The sequence below is a fragment of the Cyanistes caeruleus genome, chromosome Z (genome assembly GCF_971803275.1).
Source record: "Cyanistes caeruleus chromosome Z, bCyaCae1.hap1.1, whole genome shotgun sequence".
NCBI lineage: Eukaryota > Metazoa > Chordata > Aves > Passeriformes > Paridae > Cyanistes > Cyanistes caeruleus.
In genome coordinates, this window is record NC_141732.1 from 46399822 (window position 1) to 46418196 (window position 18375).

Genomic DNA, 18375 nt, shown 5'->3' on the forward strand with positions numbered 1-18375 from the left:
TGTGTTTGTTGACACCTTGAATTAAGAAATTCAACCCGCAAAGATATTTTTGTTCTTCACTGATGTGTCACAACCTCAGGAGGGAAGACAGTGATTTAACTTGAAGATTTTGATAGCCAGCCAAGAGATACTTTTCACACATAGCTTTAAATTGTGGAACAGTATTGAAATTTTAGCACCAAAGTGAAGGGAGTGTGTATGAATGCTCTACTTTCTTAATATATGTACCATCAGTGTGATACTAGGATAGAATCTAATCATTCCTTGGTCTGCGTGCCTCATACTGAAATTAAAACATCGGACTTGACAATTTACAGTGTTCTGCTATTTCCTTTTCATTGCTTTCATGGCCTGATTAAACTATGATTTTTGAAAGGTGGCCTGCTTTCTTTTTCTAATTAGTCCACTGCATATTGCCTGAAGTCTCATTTCCTGTAGTACATTTTTACGAAGAAAAGTGTAGTGTTTAATCATTTGTGTCATCCTTTTTAGCTGATATAGTTTTTCATTAATACAGTTTTGATAACTAAATACAAATCTTAAAAAAGTACTATGTTCTATTTGGGAGGGTAGTGGGGGGTGATGGTTATATGACTTTCCTCATTAGGAAATAAAGACTCTTGATTTTTATTTCAAAACGTAGTGCCTGATGGATGGTTAATTGTAAATGTGTTTCTTTTCCTTGCTCACTATATTCAAGAGAAATACATTTGGATTATAAATCAGATAAGGTTACACTTAGTTGGGAGCCTTTGTTAGTGTCTCTGGCAGGATATATGTGAGGTGGAGCTGTGAACTGTTTCTATTTTCATTCCATTTAAGGAGTTAAGAATTAAAAGTTAAGAGGAATATAACTGTTGTATACACAAGACATACACAGAAAATAAGACAAGGGTTATTCAGCCTGGTATTCAGAGGCATGTGCAGGATGACTTGTGAATTTTGCATTCGTGAAATTGCACTGCCATGACAAATATCTGAGTTGGGAGTTTCAGTCCTGAAGATAAGCACACCTGGCTGTCCCAGTGCATTTTAGCTGTGATTTCTCTAACAGGCGATACTCAGACCCAATGGCATCTCTTTTAAGTGTGCGTCTAGATTATATATAACTTGATATTGGTGCATAAATAAAAAACAGGTGGAGTCAGTAAGGATGGTATATTTTAACACATCCTGCAAAAATTTCAGTTCATGTTCAGTCATGAAATACTTAAACACAAAGGAGAGATAGGAGAGATAGTTAACTGTTCCAGATTCTGCTCTTAAAATCTAAAGTCTGTCTAGGAAAATGAGGACAAAATTTGAACCAGAGAACATAATACACTAATAACATTAATAGTTCTGTAAATTAAGTAAATATTCCATCAGCCTGATCTGATGTGACAAAGGACAACATGTTACAAATTTAATTATTAATGTTTGACCTTTTCAGTTTTTCAGAAAACTCCAATAGGATTAGAGGTGAGATAAAAAATGAAGGAATCATTTCTCTTTTAAATGGATTTATGATATATTATGTCTCGTGGATCACACTCTGGCTCTGAATTATGCTAGCAAATTTGGAGCAATTGGCAATTTTATCAAATGGTAAAGCTTAGAACTTTCTCTGTGTTTAAAATCAACTTATTTTTTTAAATAAAGCATTTTTTTTTCTAGATTTCCATGATATGCTGTATTTGAGTATGTATTAGAGGTAGCTCCTTTCAACATATCAAATCTCAGCGTCTCAGTGCAATAATTAGGAAAATGAGTTCCAGCTTTGTAAGAGAATCATAACCACTTGCAGTTATGCAAGAACTAGAGATGTAACGGTATATCTGTAAAATAGAGTTCCATAAAAAAGTGATTTTCATTATCTTTGCACAGCTAGTTAAGTACTTAGCAAAATAGAGAAGAGTGCTTATTGAAGCTTGTACATATTTATCAGTGTACTAGAAGTCTTAAGGTCTGTAAGATTTCATATAGTTTGTATAGTTCTGTGGTGGTTATGTATATGTTTTTATTTTTCTAGGGTTCTCAGAGCAAAACCACAAAAGACAGAATACAATGTCCTCAGTTCATCTAAATTAATTTCATTAATAGGCTAAGTGAAAATTAGACATTTTCTAAACTATCAAAAAGTAAATGCAGTCTTTCCTGAGGTATTTTCAGAGGCTGCAAAGCAACAGAGGCATTGGACAGCATGAAGTATGTATTGATAAAAGATGATTTGTATATGTAAGTCATTATGAGTATTCTGAACATTGCACAACATACCTTGGGGGAAAATGCCAGTTTAGATTACTCTCATCAGAGAGAATACATTTTGGTTAAATTGTAAAACGTCAAATTCTAACAGGATTGGAGGTAAATTGTGAACCTCCTCGGTAAGAGGAAATAGTTGCTAAGTAGAGTGCTGTACCTTAAAAAAAATACCTTTTGTTTTAAAGCCCTTTTTAAAGTTTGTACTGTGTCTTAAGAAATTACATTTGATTTAGCTGCAGCCAAAATTGGTAATTTTAACATTATAATGACATGGAATTTCTCTTAAAACAGTAGCACCTTACCTTTTTATCATCAAAATGTCATTCAATTTTCATTAAAGTTTTATTAAAAGTACCATCTGCTTATAATCATGTATTTACAGGTTTGATCCCAGATTACAGTTCTTGTAGAAAAGGATTGTAATGTATGAAGCAGGCAGGAAGGGCTTAAGAATTGTGAGATTTTAACATAATAGGAAAATTGATTTTTTTGGCTTAAGAAATCATAGACACCTTATCCTATAGGTCTTTTCCAGCTTAAACCATCCTGTGATTCTGTGCCTTCAAACTGTGTCTAATACTGCTTCCTGCTTGTTCTTCTTTCATACATACAAAAGTGTTTTCCAGGATATGTCTCTTCTGAGTGCTTGAAAAATGCCATAATGCTCAATGCCATTTGCTCAAAATCAGTTTTTTAATGGACATTAAAAAAAAATTATGCCATAATTCCCCCATCTTTTGTCCACTGGCTTTCACTGCCTTACTATATGGTTTGTCAGCTTTAAGGACCTGCATCATCTAACCTGGTGTGATAACCAGATTGAATCTTTTTTGTTCCAGTCTTGATCAGTCCCTTTTGAAATATTCTAAAATAGATTTTTGTGTGAGGTACAATTCTCTTCATTCTGAACTGAAGGAGTTCCTCAGAAGCTTGTCTAAACCTGCTCCATTGTGCTGCAGTGTGGTATACAGTGGTGTAGCAGCCAGATGTGTAAAGACTGCTGCTTGCACTTGTTGAGAATTCTGCTGCTGTAATTTTATACTCTCTCATTCTGTGTTCAGCATCCCATAGTCTTTCAGCTGTTTATCTGGAGTTTACAGACTTCTAAAGCAGTAGCTGTTACTTAGAAAGTGCAGCTGTGACCCCATCAAGTCTTCCAGGTTTCTGAAATACAGAATAGCAGGTTCATTTACCACTACCAGATGCTTACATGGCACTAGAAGGGGCGATCTGAGTCTCTTAGGGAAGCAGCATGGAGCTAAATACCCCAGGAAGAAAGTTACTCTTGAAAACATTTAGTCCAAAACATTACCAACAGGGGATCATTAAAGTGACTTAATAGTCTGTAAATACAGTGGCCATCAGGAAAACAGTTTTTGACTTGGTGGTCCTGTATTACGAGGGCTGAAAGCAGAATTGTAGAGAGGATAGGATTTCCATCCTAAAGAGAGATGATTGAAGCTGGACTGAACACAGCCATAAGTAAAATGATAGGATGACAAAAGTTTTTCCTGCTGGGAGCAAGGAGTTATATCTGTTGACTTCCATGTAAAGATACACTCCAATGTAATTTCTTCTTTGATTCTAGAAAAAACATTGTATGACATGTGAAAGGAGGGTTTTTTCCTTTGTTTCCTTGAGGACCATCTTCGTCATCATGTTAGGGTTTTTCCATAGCTTCTTCAGTGCCCCTGAAGAACTCTTATTTGACAGTGGATATCTACATTAATGTAGTTACCTTCACAATACTTAATTTCCACCGAAGAACTGTCTTGCAGTTTGATCAGATGAAGGCAGAACAGGATATTAAGAAAATTAGGGCTTCGGTATCTCAGCCACAATTAGAAATTGAAACTGAATGAACTTTGTAGCGTGGTTTTCTGCAATGCTTTTGTGCTTCAAGTAACTGAATAAAGGCACTATTCTTTTCATTGATGAAAAAATTTATTGTTTGTAGATTGCCCTACAGAGAAAGGATCAATGTTTGGTTTGTTAAAAAACATTCCAGTTAAAATCTAATTTATTAAAATTACATTAAAATAATTACATGAAACCCAGGATAGGTATTTTTACTATTAACTCACTTGTGTTTATACTGGTATGGAGATGCAGGCACACATGCTTATATTTTTGAATCTGAACAAAAGTACATCTACAGAAGAGATGAGCCTAGATGGAATTTGTGTAGTGTTCATTTGTGTAATATGTTAACAGGTGACAAATCAGTACAGTGTTCCAGTTACACTTTGTTTTGATGTGGGCAAAAATAAGAAATGGCTTGAGGCTGCACAGCTCAGAGTATGTTTACTCTTCAAAGAGGCAATTATCTGAACAAAAATTTCATTTTTTCATCAGAACTCTCACGCTGTTCACATATGAGCATGCTTCCACTTCTTTTCCAGCACTGTGTTCCTCATTCACAGGTTAGTCATACATGGCTTAGCATGAAGGCTGAAAGAAAACAATTCTGAGATCAGAGGGCTTCTGTTTTTCTACATCATAAATAAAAGTAATGCTTCAGTTGGCTGGTTTTTTCATCAACAGCCAGCAATCCAGAACAATTGAGCATATGGCAGAGGGATAATAAAAACTTCCAGTTAGAACTGGAATTAATTATTAATTACTTTTTCCCATGGGAAATTAAATCTCTAGAACTGATTGTTTATTTGGAAACTTGAGAAAATAGCACAATAACTACCTGTGCCAAACCTCATTGCTAGATGTATTGTATCTGTTCATACCTGTCCACACAAATGCATATTTATTTTTGGCTTATGGATAAAGAACCTTTTGAATGTAAACTATCAGTGCTGGGAAAGATTTGCATTAGGAGGTGTCTTTCTTTTTTTTTGTTCGAGTGCGTGGTTCATAATGGAAATGGGGGGTTGGATTATCATGAACTGGCATACAGAGGCTGTCAGAAACACTGCTTGTAAATGTTGCTACTGGCAAAGATGTGACTGCTGCTGCTTTTTTTTTTTTCCCCTTTTTTTTCCCCCCTTCTTTTTTTTGTTCCCTTCCCCCCCCCCCCCCCCCCCCCCCAATAACCAGTGTCAGAACTGTCCAGAAAAAAGCTTTTTTCAGGGAGAATTTGATTTTAAAATATTTTTACTCAATTTTCCCAAATACATGTAGGTATTAAAATAAACAGCCAGTTCTGGCGTTCATGTTTTATCATGAAAAATAATTTAAGAGCCATTTTTGGATTTAAAAAGTACTTGACAGCAATACTTGAACCATGTTTTATAGACTACTCTGTAGGCTATTTTTGTTTTGGGCAGTATTTTTTTTTCTATTTTTTTATGGTTGTTGAACGTGTTGATTTGATGGATTTCAGCTGTCGCTTAATCTGTGTCTCTGCTGGGTACATAAAGTTACCATGTATTTTCAAGTGCACTGCAGAAAATTTAGTTTGTTGGAGAGCAGAGAGTTCTTCTTCCAGGTGATTAAAAAATGCAGTTCTTACTTACAGAGACGTCTTCCCTGTCCTCTACCAGAAGGCATTTTTTCAGGTTAGTTTACAGAAAGATTGAAGACAGTGAACAAAATAAAGGAATTATTCCTGAGCTTTGTTTGAAATGGCCTCTGATTGCAGTTGTGTTACTCATCAAAATATTTGTACAACCATTACAGTTTTTACTTAGATGACTAGCTACAGTAGTAGAGCTACAAGATTATACTTCATACTGCTGGCAAAAATGCAAAGCACTTCCAATTTTGATACTGCATTTATTTTTTTACATAGTGGAGGACTCTGCACTTACCTCCCACTTCCTCATTTCCTCTACTATTTCCCAGCTTTTGCGTGGCAGCTTTATTAAATTTTTAGACAAGAAATACACTGTAGGTCTTTCTGTACAGCTTGACATTGCTTCTGTGAAAATAATTGTTGGAAGTCTTAGTTGGATAATGGAGACAGTCCAAGTTAATATAGATTTGTACATAAAAAAAATTCACAGTGAAGGGTTTTGTCAACCAAAATAATAGAGTCCATTACAGTGACACTAACCTTCTGAAATACGAACGCTGCTTTTTCTGAAGCTCTCTTGCGTCAGTATCTCATTTTCTGCAGTTATCATCTCTGAATGCCCTCTGACTCAAGTAAGCATTTTTGCCAGCATGCCTAAGTTACATACACAGAACAAGTTGCTCACTTAAAAGTACCTGTTTACCTCCTTGCCACCTTCTCTCTCGCTGCATTTCAACAGAATGTAGTTCCTCAGAATCTGTGAAATCGTAATTTTTAACACACAATGCTTAAATGGCTAACAATTTTTTAAGGGAAAAGTAATTACAACGTTTTTCATTCAGTATGTGAGTTACCGTATGCCCACTAGATGCCGCTCTAGATAATCATTAAGACCATAATGGGTGAAACTACACTAGTGCTTCTCTTTTGCTTCAGATTATTTTACTAAGTATTTTCTGTCAAAGCACTGCTTGTTAGCTGGGAAATGCTGCTTTCCCTTCACTGGGTACCAGCTGATACAGCTCTTAAATGCTGTTTTAGCACTCTTGCAGGTGTTATTCAGGATCTGACAATTGAGTGCTTATAAATTGTCCCAGTTGTGTTATTTCTCTAATTGCAGGAGTAATTACATTTTTCCAGAGCAACAGATAGCAAAGAGAATTTCCGTATTTATATCTAAACTAGAAATCATCATTTTAGTAGGAAAATTTAAAGTGTACATATAAAAATAAAATTGGAGGAAGTATACCCCTTTTTAATTCATTAGAACTTAAGGAAGATTAAGTTTGCATTTGGACAAAAGTGTGGGAAAACGTGGTTGATACTTCTGCGTGTAGTTGTGTTAATGCGTAACAGTTATGCAAAAACTTTCCATAAAATCTTTTATATAAGAGGTACATGATAGAAAGAAATTCCATTTTATTTTTGTTTCATAAAAACATGTTTCTAGTCATAAAATTGGACAGTCATGTGATTCATTAGTAAGTACAATGTGTTCTCTTTATATTTATTTGAATATTAGGATAACTTTGTCTAAGATTTATAGTTAGACAAATTAACTGTTTATAGTTAACAAATTAATTATTGGAATGTGTCTGCTGTATTTCTTACTCTATTTACATAATGGTATTTTTACACTGGACTGGCAACTCTGTCAGGTTGTATGGAAGATGGAGAATTTTACATTGGCATCTGTATATTCTAAGAAGAAAAATAGAGGAACAGATAGTGATATCTATACGTTTTTATGCAGTTTGGGATTGGCTGCAGACAAAAGCTGAGCAGGGAAGTTGCCTGGGCCAGCAGATGTTTAGGATGTGGAAAAAATAATCCTGCTGCTCATTGTCTATGTGCCAAGCCAGGGAGGCTATCATGAGCTGTTGCTGCTTTCGAACAGGGATTGCTATTGAAGGTTGGCTTCACTGCTGACATTGCCTGTCAGCTACTGAGAAAGCCTTGAGCCAGATCCAGCTGCACATTTCTGTATGTTACTTATTCAAGTTTCAAGCAGCATTTTTTGTTGAAGCTGAAAGAAGGTTTTTCTGGAAACAGTTTGTTGAGATAGAGCTGTTCATAAAAGGAGATCAAGTACTTTTACAGACAGTTAAATATTGTCTGCTCCCCATTATTGCTGGTTTGTTTTTTGGTGGGGCTTTTTGTTGGTTTTTGTTTGTTTGCTTATTTGTTTTGATTGGGGTTTTTTTGAAGAGCCACACCATCTTGCTTTTTTTGGCAAAGCTTCCTCCATGTTGCATCTACGTAAGGTCAGATAGGTCAGATCCCCAATGCTGGACTCTTCCTATATTCTTTATAATCTTATCCCTACTTCCAGTAAAAATACTGTAAAATGAAACTGTCTTTTACACAAGAAGTAGTGCATCCTGTTAAATATAAGTTCTTCTCAGAACAGTAGTTCAACCATATCATCTTGTGATTAATTAAACTGATTAAAAATATTATGGCACATATATTTAATAAAGCAAAAGAGTGAGCATGCAAAGGAGCAAGTTATCATTAGGAACAGAAAACCAGTTTATGACAAATTTTAGAGGATAATAAGCACTATTGTTTGAGGAATTAACTCTGGCATAGAAATTGTTTTTATCTGCTGTGACATCCATAAAAGTTGAATTGCTCTTTGTAATTCAATAAACAAGAGAGATAAAAGACAGCAGAAAGTTAAGCAGAGGTTGATTAGTCAAAAATCAATCACTTCATATTTTTTTCTTAATCAATCAATCATAGTAAAATAAAATAATGAAACTATTATAGCATTTTAATCTGTTATGGCAAACTGAGGACTTATGTGTCTTTGTACAGGCAGATAAAAATTATTTGAAAATCTCTAGGCTTTTAATTCCTACAAAATATTTGCACACTACACTTATAAATGACAGCGTATCAAAATGTCAGTTCACCATCCTTGCACAATTTGCTTTGATTTCCTTTTGAAATAATTTGCAAAGGATTTATAAATACAATTTCATGGTCACCTAATCTGTTAGGAAAAGCATGACAGGCCCAGAGCCAATGTCCTGTGAAGATAGTGTGAGACCTAAGCTTGTTTAGTCTTTTGAAGAAGACACTAATATTAGTAATACTAATACTTTGTAACACTAGCACTAAGTATTTCTGGAGTTGCGAGTGTTCCATGGAACTGAACTTTTCAAGGTGGACCGTAGAACTAACTCTGCTAGGTAGTTCCCATTGCCTTTTCTTAAGGTCTTGTTAAAAGAGGAAGTCTATATGGAATGGTGAGAAGAAAATACCTCTTATTAACAATTTGTCTAGGGAGTTAAGTTTGACACTCAGCTATGTTGACATTAGTGTTTCTTTCCTTTCAGAGTGAAATCCTGGCACTGTTGAAATCAATGGGTCATGAGATCTGACTGCATGAAAGCAAAAGTTGTAGTACTCTGCATTAGTTTCTCAATATATAACTTCAGCTATTTATTTTCATGCAGCACAGCAACATGCAATAAAGTTTAACAGACCAAATAATTGACTTCTACTACAAAATTGAATTCGTTTACTATTTTGTTTTTATTTTCCTTTTTTATTTTATGTTTGTCTTGTGTTTTTAAAGTTCCCATTCATGTTTATGTTGGCCTCTCTAAAAGGCAAATTAATGGAAGTAAATGTACATTTGCAGCAAAACTGTCTGAGTTATCTGACAAATTGTTGTATGGCTCAGCAAAATCAGAATCTGCAGGATTCATGTTCTTGTCGTTCTCTGGAGTCCTGTTTGGTGGTCAAACAGTCTTTTTCAGGGGGCTGCAGCTTTAAATAATAAAAATAAAAGGAGTAAGTTAGTTCCTATGTTTCAAATCGTATTTGCTCTGGCTCTGTATTAACCAAATCAAGTCAGCCTAACAGTTCAGAACTAATTGAATTATAACATTATTCTACAATGACAAAAGAGTGTTACTAATAGGAATAACTGTAGGCTTTGCTGGTATTTCAGCTATAATACAAAGTGGTTTCATGAGTAGCTAAGGAGTTAAAGGCTAATTCAATGACATTGTTACCAAAAATCAGTGAAAATAAAACTCTTCAGCCCCAGTGTAGCAGGCATTAAGGAGCAGGCATTCTTTATTCGGCCAGATGCGTGAGGGGGTAGCTCCTCCAAATATTGTGCGTGCTGAGTACAGGACATTTTCTTCTTTATATACTGTGTTTTACATACATAGTCATTGATTGTCCCAGAATCAACATACATACGATAATCATTTCCCCAAAATCCTTGACATTTGTTCCCCCTACCTCCACGCATGCATTCTTTTGTCCTAGGGGTCTCTTTGATTGTTACCTGGTGGTTAGCAACCCCAAAGTCATACCCAGCTGCCTGGTGAACTGCTAAAAGTTAGTGTAACTGGGTTGGCTAGTTGCTTTCCAGTTTTTCTTCCTACAGAATAAGCATTGTGTTGTTTCATAGGCTCTGAACAATAAGCATTATATTAGTCCACCAGGTGTAAACAATTCTTCATCTGGAAACAATGCGAGAAAACAAGGTTAACCATTCACAATTTTTTTAAATTCTGTTATAAACCTTTGTTTTTTTGGTTGACAGAATATTCTCAGGTTTTAAATTTACTTAAAATTATTTTAAGCTGATCTCTAAGAATTGCTGAACTCTTTTCAAAATTTGGAAAGGCATGTAAAATAAATAGTGTTCTTATTGGTTGTCTTGTGGTGTTGTATGTGTCTCTACCATGAATGACTTGCATTTCGGTAATGACCAGTGTGCTGGCTGATTGTAACTGTGCATATTCAGACTTTGCAAATGTACCCTGTTACCATTTTCATGTTCATGACTGAAGTTTTAAAGAATACTTACGCTTAACTAGCTGAATTTGCAAAAGAAAAATGCCTGAATATTTCATTTACTGCTTGCTTATTACTTTTAATTTAATTAATTGGATCTTATATATTAGTAGGAAAGTCCAAAATGGGAAATGGATACTTTCACCAAATCGAGTGAAAATGCATGAGTATTTTAAAAAAAAATAAAAAAAATCTCATGACCACCAAAATTCTGCTCTCCCTTTTATTCCAGAATCGAATGGAAGAAAGCAAAGCACTCTTTAGGACAATTATCACATATCCATGGTTCCAGAACTCATCAGTTATTCTGTTCTTAAATAAAAAAGATCTACTAGAGGAGAAAATTATGTACTCCCATCTAGTTGATTATTTTCCAGAGTATGATGGTAAGTATAATGGCATCAGAGCTTTATGACTTGTTTGCACTGTAGTACTGATAAATTGTGCTAGCCTTTGTTCCAAATGCTAGACAGATAGATCCTTTGGTATATTCATTTTTAAAAATACTAAAAAATTGTAAAATGTGGTTGAACTTCTATGGAATTTTTGGACTGCTGAGATTTTGTTTTATACTGTAATGACTTGTGGGTAGCACAGGAGAACCTTTATTGGGAAATTGTTGGCTTCTGGATGAGTATTGTCATATTAGTAGTGAACCACATTCTGTCATTTTTCATAAGTTAGGGTGAGGGTTTAAATTGAAATACATGAGTTAAAAATAAATAGAAACACATTTCTCAATTCTTCAACAGTCTTCTGTACTTTTGGTGTTTTGAGGTTTGCTTTTATACAAGCAAATACATTGAATACCTAAGGAGAAATGTCATAAGCTTTCTGGAACACTCAGAGAAACAAGAAACCATTCCTTGCACCCTTTTATTGTTCTTCTTTAAACTGTGTTTTAATTTTACATTAATTACTTGAAATTAATGTGTTTGTCCTTAAAATAATAATAATAATAATAATAATTTTGAGCTGGATAAGTGTTTCTACTGAAGGTGTACTTTCAGGAAGTTCTCATGAGAGAAAAAGTTAAGTATTTTTAGGTAACTGAGTAGAGGAGGCCTTGGTAACAGAGAAAAATCAAACTGATATAATAAGAGGTGTAAAGAACTAAATTGCCTATTTTTTAAAAAGAAAAACGATTTCGAACCACCAGGAAGGAATAGCTGACTGGGAAGCTGAGAGAAAGATTAAAACTCTGATGTTTGATTATGGAAAGTAATAATGGGAAAAATTTGCTTCTAGTTTTCTGTTAAAGAGGAAGAGAACAGTAAAAAGCCTGGAGGATCAGATCATATTATTTATGAGTCAGTGTAAATATAGTTTCGTAGTAACATACAGAAGAAAACTGGCAGTTGAATAGAAATATACTTGTTCTTTTGAATTTACTTTGTGTAACAAAATAATGTGTAACTAGATGACATCCCAAAGGTGAGTAGGCCCTGTGGTCACCTATGTTACCTCCTCTCAGATGTTGACAAACCTGGTGTAAAATGCTTGTCCAGGAAAATAAAAAAATAGACAAAATTCGGACACTTCGTTCATAGAAACTTTGAGGCTCTTGTTTGCCATTGGTGAGGGAAAAAAAATATGGACTATCAGGGATGTGGGAGTGAAGACCTGCAAGTCTTTGAGAATTGTTTGTTTCTTAATGCTGCAGATCTTGCAGAACAAATCTCCTGAGACAAAGTTACAGTTTGATTTGATTACTTCTGGCGGTGGGGTGGGGTCTGTGCCTTGCAGAGGTTAAGGTGTGGTCACCTTTTCTGTCCCAGTACATTGGGGATGTGGGAGATCTGAGGAGGGTATCAGAAATAGGTATTTTTCAGCTGGATTGCTTCTCTCACTTTCAGAAGGGAGAATGTAGCCTAGGGGTGAGAACTGCTGGCCAGGGTGGCAAATTGGACAGATTAAATTAAGGAGTTCTGCTGCACAGTGCGTTAGTAAGAGCTTTGAGAGGGAGGCTGAGCCCTGCTCCTAGGTCAGTTTATCATGTGAAGACAGGTTTTGCATGCTAGTCATATGGTAGTTCTTTTCAAAGTGTCTTACTTAGATCAGAACCACTTTGCCATCGAAATTTAACATTAATTGATTCAATTTGTTTAAGTTCCTGGGGTCATACTTTTCTGTGCTTGAACCCCAGTCAGATAAAAGTTTAAATAAGAATGGAAGTGTGAAAATTCAGGTGTCTCTCTGAATAGGCTAACAGATTTTGAGAAAACGCAGTGTGCTACTGAGAAACTGTTTAACAAAATTCTAGGAAACCACTTAAAAAACAAAGTGATTCGTTTTGAGGAAATCATTGTCTTTGGAAGCCCAAGAATTTTCTTCACAAATACTCATATATATATGTGGTATTGTGAGGCCTAATATTGCTACCCTTCATCTGTAGAGACTGGTAACCAAGCTAAAGGCTAGAGCCACTTGTGTTTTAGAAGCTGTTGCTTCTAAATGAAGCAGAACAACAGAAATGTGCTGGACAGTCCTCTGTCCTGCCTCACAGAGCTTATTATCTGGTTACATCCCTAAATCTCGGAAAATGTGTAATCTATGTATGTATGTGCATATACATACATCTGTTCGCATGTATACATTTGTGTATTGCCAAAGTTTACTCCTCCCTGCATAGATTTGCAGCGCACCAGAAAGTATGTGCTTTCTCTTCCATATATTCCCTCCCTAAATTTTAGTTACTCAAATTTGAAGTGTTAAAATTTTAAGCTTGAAAATAAGGTCTTTCATCCACTTGTTGAAATCTGTGGACATCTGCTGGACTACTGATTTTATAATTACTGAAGGACAGAGTTACATGTAACAGCTGGGTGCTGGTATTTATATTTCTGTGTAACAACAGGACTGATGAAGAGAATAGGAGGAGGCGACAGCACAGAAATTGTGTGTTCTGTGGAAACCCACGTTTCAGAAACAGAAGAGCAAGGGAACAATGAATTCTGGTGGCAGCACTAAAATAGTGGAACAGGATTCACCAGCATGTGGCTTATGTTCTTGCTTCTGCACTGCTCTTTTGGCTGTGAATATAAATGAATCCTCACTGTTCCAGGCTGGCAGTAATTACTTTATCTTCTGTGATCTTTTAAGCTGAAAATGTAGTAGTTTGCGTAGATTGACTCCGTCCTTCTGAGAGTTACAATTTTTATGTAGGTCTGATAGGATGATTAACATACATAATTTAGATACCAACTGATCGGTTAGAACATGAACCTTTTGCGGGCAACAGTTTCAGCTGGAGAGCAGCTGTATATTTTATTATCACTAAAAGTAAATGAAGTTCTATTGGTGACAGTGTCAGACCCAATTCAGGGTATAATTCCACTATGCTTCCTATTAAAATCCATATAGAGCAAGTAAATCTTGCAGTGCTAAAATAACTGAAGTATAATTTAAATATAGTAGGTTTAGACTGAACATTCACCATTTCTACTCAGTTTTTAAATATTTAATTATAAAGCTAATTTTTTATTTTCATTCTGTGCATTTATAAATCACCTGTTCTAAAACAAGTGATCTATCCTGGTGAAGAAGGAAGATAGTCGGCAACAAAAGAGCAGCTCCAACTTAGTGAACTACTGAAATGTCCTTCTATCTTTATTTTTAATAGTTCCTACCACAAGGAATATAGCTGGTATATGATACTATTGATTAGTAAAAGGTTCCACATCTTCTCTTGCATGGGGATCAGAGACTAAGCCTTCCTTAATTTCTTTTAAAGAAGTAGAAATACAAAGTTGACTTTAAGAAATCTGAATTTCTTTTCTTACAGGACCACAGCGGGATGCACAGGCAGCACGAGAGTTCATCCTGAAGATGTTTGTAGACCTGAATCCAGACAGTGACAAAATTATCTACTCTCACTTCACATGTGCTACAGACACAGAGAACATCCGCTTCGTCTTTGCTGCTGTCAAGGACACAATCCTACAGTTAAACCTGAAGGAGTACAACCTGGTTTAACTATACCTGGGGGATCCTCCAAAACCAACTTTCCGTGATTGAAGATACACAAGAGGGACTGTATTATAATCTGTGAAAACAATTTGCATAATACTAATTTATTGCCGGCCTGGACTCTGTGAACGTCCACAGAGTTTGTAGTTAATATTATGATTTTATTTAAAATACGTGGAGGAAAAACAAAAGATGCTGAAGTACATTCACAGCACATTTCCTCATTTTTTAGGCAAAACCTTGTGACTCAATGTGTTTCAGATTCTCAGTTGTTCATTTACAAAGGATGGCAGTTTTTTGCTGTTGAAGCAAAATCGAGCTGGTTTCCTCTTTCTCTAACCCTTTCTCTCCCTCTCCTTTCCTACTCCCCTTATCTTTTAAAAGGTACAATGGCCTTTTTTTTTTTCTCCCAGTTCCATTCCTGGGTGAAATATTTTCTGTTGAGTGATTTGATCAGTAAAACACTATCATAACAGTTTAAGTCATCAGTCATTCTAATTTTACAGTATGTACTTTCTTTGAAGGATCAAAAAGTATTGATACTGTGATTTTTAAATTCTTTATATGGGTGTCTTCATTCTGTCTTCACTTCTGTGACTAGAATATTGGGATTGCAAAGCAGAATTACAGTTGTCTAAGGATAATTAATTTAACCATAGTTTTACAGTTAAGAAAGGTGCAAAGAAGACAGTAATGAAGTAATTAAGACACAATCTGGGATGTCCGTGGAATATGTTACAACCTCTTTTTAATTGCCATGTGCCATTTTTTTCTCTCTTCTTTTGTTCACAAATGCCAAATAGAAAAATCATAGACACTACATTTTCCCCAGTGGCTACAGCCTGAAACAGTGTTTTTCTCAGTTGTGTGGGGTGTTTTTTCTTAAGTTAGAGCTTTTTTAAGTGTTCTTTTTCCACAGTAGAAAAATTATTTTTATTATACAAAATTCATGTTGCCAAATCTGGCTTTTTATAAAACCAATGCGTTTGAAACATAAGATACTGATTGAAATGCCAAATGGATGGGTTGGGAACTGACCTGACTGAATCAACTGCCAAGTGATTAACACACACAGTTCGAGCTCATACGTTCCCTTTTTTAGAAAGTGTACCGTTTTCTAATACCAAAACCAACATGTAAGTGAGTATGCTATGAGGTGTACCATGCACCCGCATGTAGTCTAGTAATTAGAAGACAGTTGAGATCTCTCATTTTATCACTTATGACATGAGATTGTTTTCTGAATAATGTCAAGGCACCTTCAGTTGTACTACAAGAAGTTATTGATGAGAGATCATGTTCAGGAACCTTTTTTGATAAGGTTGATTGTTAATTGATTCACAGGCATTTGATAGGCTTTTGTGCAAAATAGCCTCTCTCAATGTTCTTTAGAGCAGATTTATAAATGTAAATGAAGCAGTGAGAAAATCATTATTGAAATTTAAATGTGCAATTTTTTAACAACAAAAGTGCAGCACACATTGATGAGCCTTTATTCTGCAGCTTAGGTTGAAAGGTGTTTTTTGACCAGGTGCATGATTGCTAGGAAGAAAACTCTAGAGTACAGACATGTAATTGGATTGATTATCTATAATGCCAACTGGCACTAGAGTGCACTTAACACAAAAATGGCTGCCATGTAGCAGCAAATGGGAGGTGGAAAAAAGAATGGCTTATTAGTTGATTACCAAAGTTAACAATAAATACTAATGAGATGTTTTTCATCCTTAACCTGCCCAAATCCAAAATAATAAGGACAGTTGCTATTTTTTGCTCCCTCTTAAAACACCTTGTAATTTAAAACTGGTTGTAGGTATAGTGCAATTATGAATGCTAAAGTCATTGTACATACATATATATATATATATATATATGGCAGCATCCATATTGGCTTTGTAATCATTAATTTTTGGCAAATTGAATGTGCTGTATTGATATGTATCTATGTAATTGTATTGTATGTCTTATAGCTAATTCACATTTTAAATAATGTTATTTTATTTACTTTTTTAAGAGAGAAGAATGTAAATTTTGTCAGTTTATTTCTGACTAGGGATTTGTTGTTGTTTTTATTTACAAAACGAAATTCTATAGTACAGAGCGGTACTAGCATCGTGCTGTATAAAATCATTTGCACATTCCTGAGTAGAAGTAAATTGGAGACACCAAGACAGAGATGATTCAGATTCAAAACAATGCTCAAATCTTGTCAGGGCTTTAAACAGCTGTTGAAAACAATCCTATTGGAATAACGTATGCCATTATATCTCATATTGGAACATAAGCTTGAAATACGATTTTTATTTGTCTGATTCACATTAGGTTACTTTCACTTTTCTAATAGCTTTATTGGAAAAGTAAATTCAGAGATATTGTATGTAAGTGCTAATGCAGATGTATTGTTGCCCTAAAAATACAATGATAAAATGCGAAACATCAGATCAGTTTTTCAGAAATTGTGGAAACCTTAGGTATAAAAACAACAACCAAAAGGTCACTATTGTTAATGATTTTAAACAGTTGAAGTGCTTTATTTAATGAAGCTAAAGCAAGTAGATCTAGATTATAAAAAGTGACACTGACATTCTGAATAGGGGATCAGAGCAGTGACTCTTTCTTAATATAGCTTAACAAAAATGGTCCTGATCATACTGTAAGTGCAACAAAGCTTCTGTTTTCACAGTTCCACTGTTGATAATATCCCTTTCTTACTGCCTGGGAATACATTGCCTGCATTGGATTCAGTGCTATAAATGGAACTGTAGCCAATAAAGGAAGGGGAAAAAAAAATTTTAAAAAAAAAGAAAAAGAAAAAAGAATAAAAAAGAAAATTGGGGGGTGGGGGGGAAGAAGAAGAAAAAAACCACAACCAAACAGAAAGCCACAGCAGACACAGTGGTGTCTAACAGAAGTTTGGGGTTTTTTAATTTTTTTTTTTCTTATGGGATATTGGGTGGGGGAGAAGGAAATGTGGTTCCAAGTTTTGTATAAAAACAAAACAAAAGTTTACTCATGCTTTATAGTTATATTGTGATTGCAAAAGTTTTCAAGAGTGTGTGCCACTGGGCTATTTTCTGGTATTTTTTAGGTGAGTTGAACCTGTGGCAATGTTTAGATCATTTGAGCATGTTCTGGAAAAAAAAAATACTCAGCATGCCAAGGCAAGCTTTACATGAATCACCTAACACAGCATTGCAATATGACAGTTTACAAAACATTTTCTTTTTAAGTAACACAGCTGTTCCCACTTGTAGTATATTCCATTGTGGTGGTGGTGGTGTTGCTGTTGTTTTAATTCGTGGTTTCTATTACGCCTTATAGTGCTCAAGTCCAGAAGTTTGTGCCTCTAACATGAAGCTGAAGGCAAAAACATCCAGATGGAAACCCTTTTAACTTTGCCAAAATGATGTGTTTTCTTTGATTGTTATAAATGGGGGAGGAGGGAAGGAAAATGTCTTGGGAACCTGTGTATTCTAAATGTTCACTAGCACAAGAAAGCTGTAATACGTGTTTTACAGAAACCTGGAACTTGCCTTTTTCACAAATTAGCTGGCGCTGTCCTTACAGATGTAGGATGATGCAGCTATAAGGGCAGTTTACTTTTTATAATTCAGTCTCTTTTGATTGTCAAGGTGTTTGGACTGTACTTTTTAATCATACTGCCACATGATTGTGAATCGCTTTTTAAAGTTTGAAAATGGAGAAGAGACTTTTAATGCTGGATAACAGTCAGAATTGACTGCATGATTTGCAAAAACTATATGGGGGAAAAGGGCTGCATATAGATATTGCTAGACTCCCAGCGTTGAGTTGTAAGGTGCAGAAGACTTTCAGATTATTCAACCTCATGACCCTTTCCTTGTTAAACA

General features: G+C 35.1%; 1 protein-coding gene across 2 annotated transcripts in view; it reads left to right on the forward strand.

The window, feature by feature from the left end:
* The window catches only part of LOC111940710 (guanine nucleotide-binding protein G(q) subunit alpha), a 113353-nt gene extending 96408 nt beyond the window's left edge, over window positions 1-16945 (forward strand). For both annotated transcript variants that reach the window (XM_086869119.1, XM_086869118.1), the window contains 2 exons: window positions 10770-10923; window positions 14322-16945. In XM_086869119.1, coding sequence (XP_086725245.1) covers window positions 10770-10923; window positions 14322-14512 — 345 coding nt within the window. In that variant the 3' untranslated portion in view covers window positions 14513-16945. The remainder of the gene's footprint in view (window positions 1-10769; window positions 10924-14321) is intronic.
* Window positions 16946-18375: the final 1430 nt, after the last annotated feature.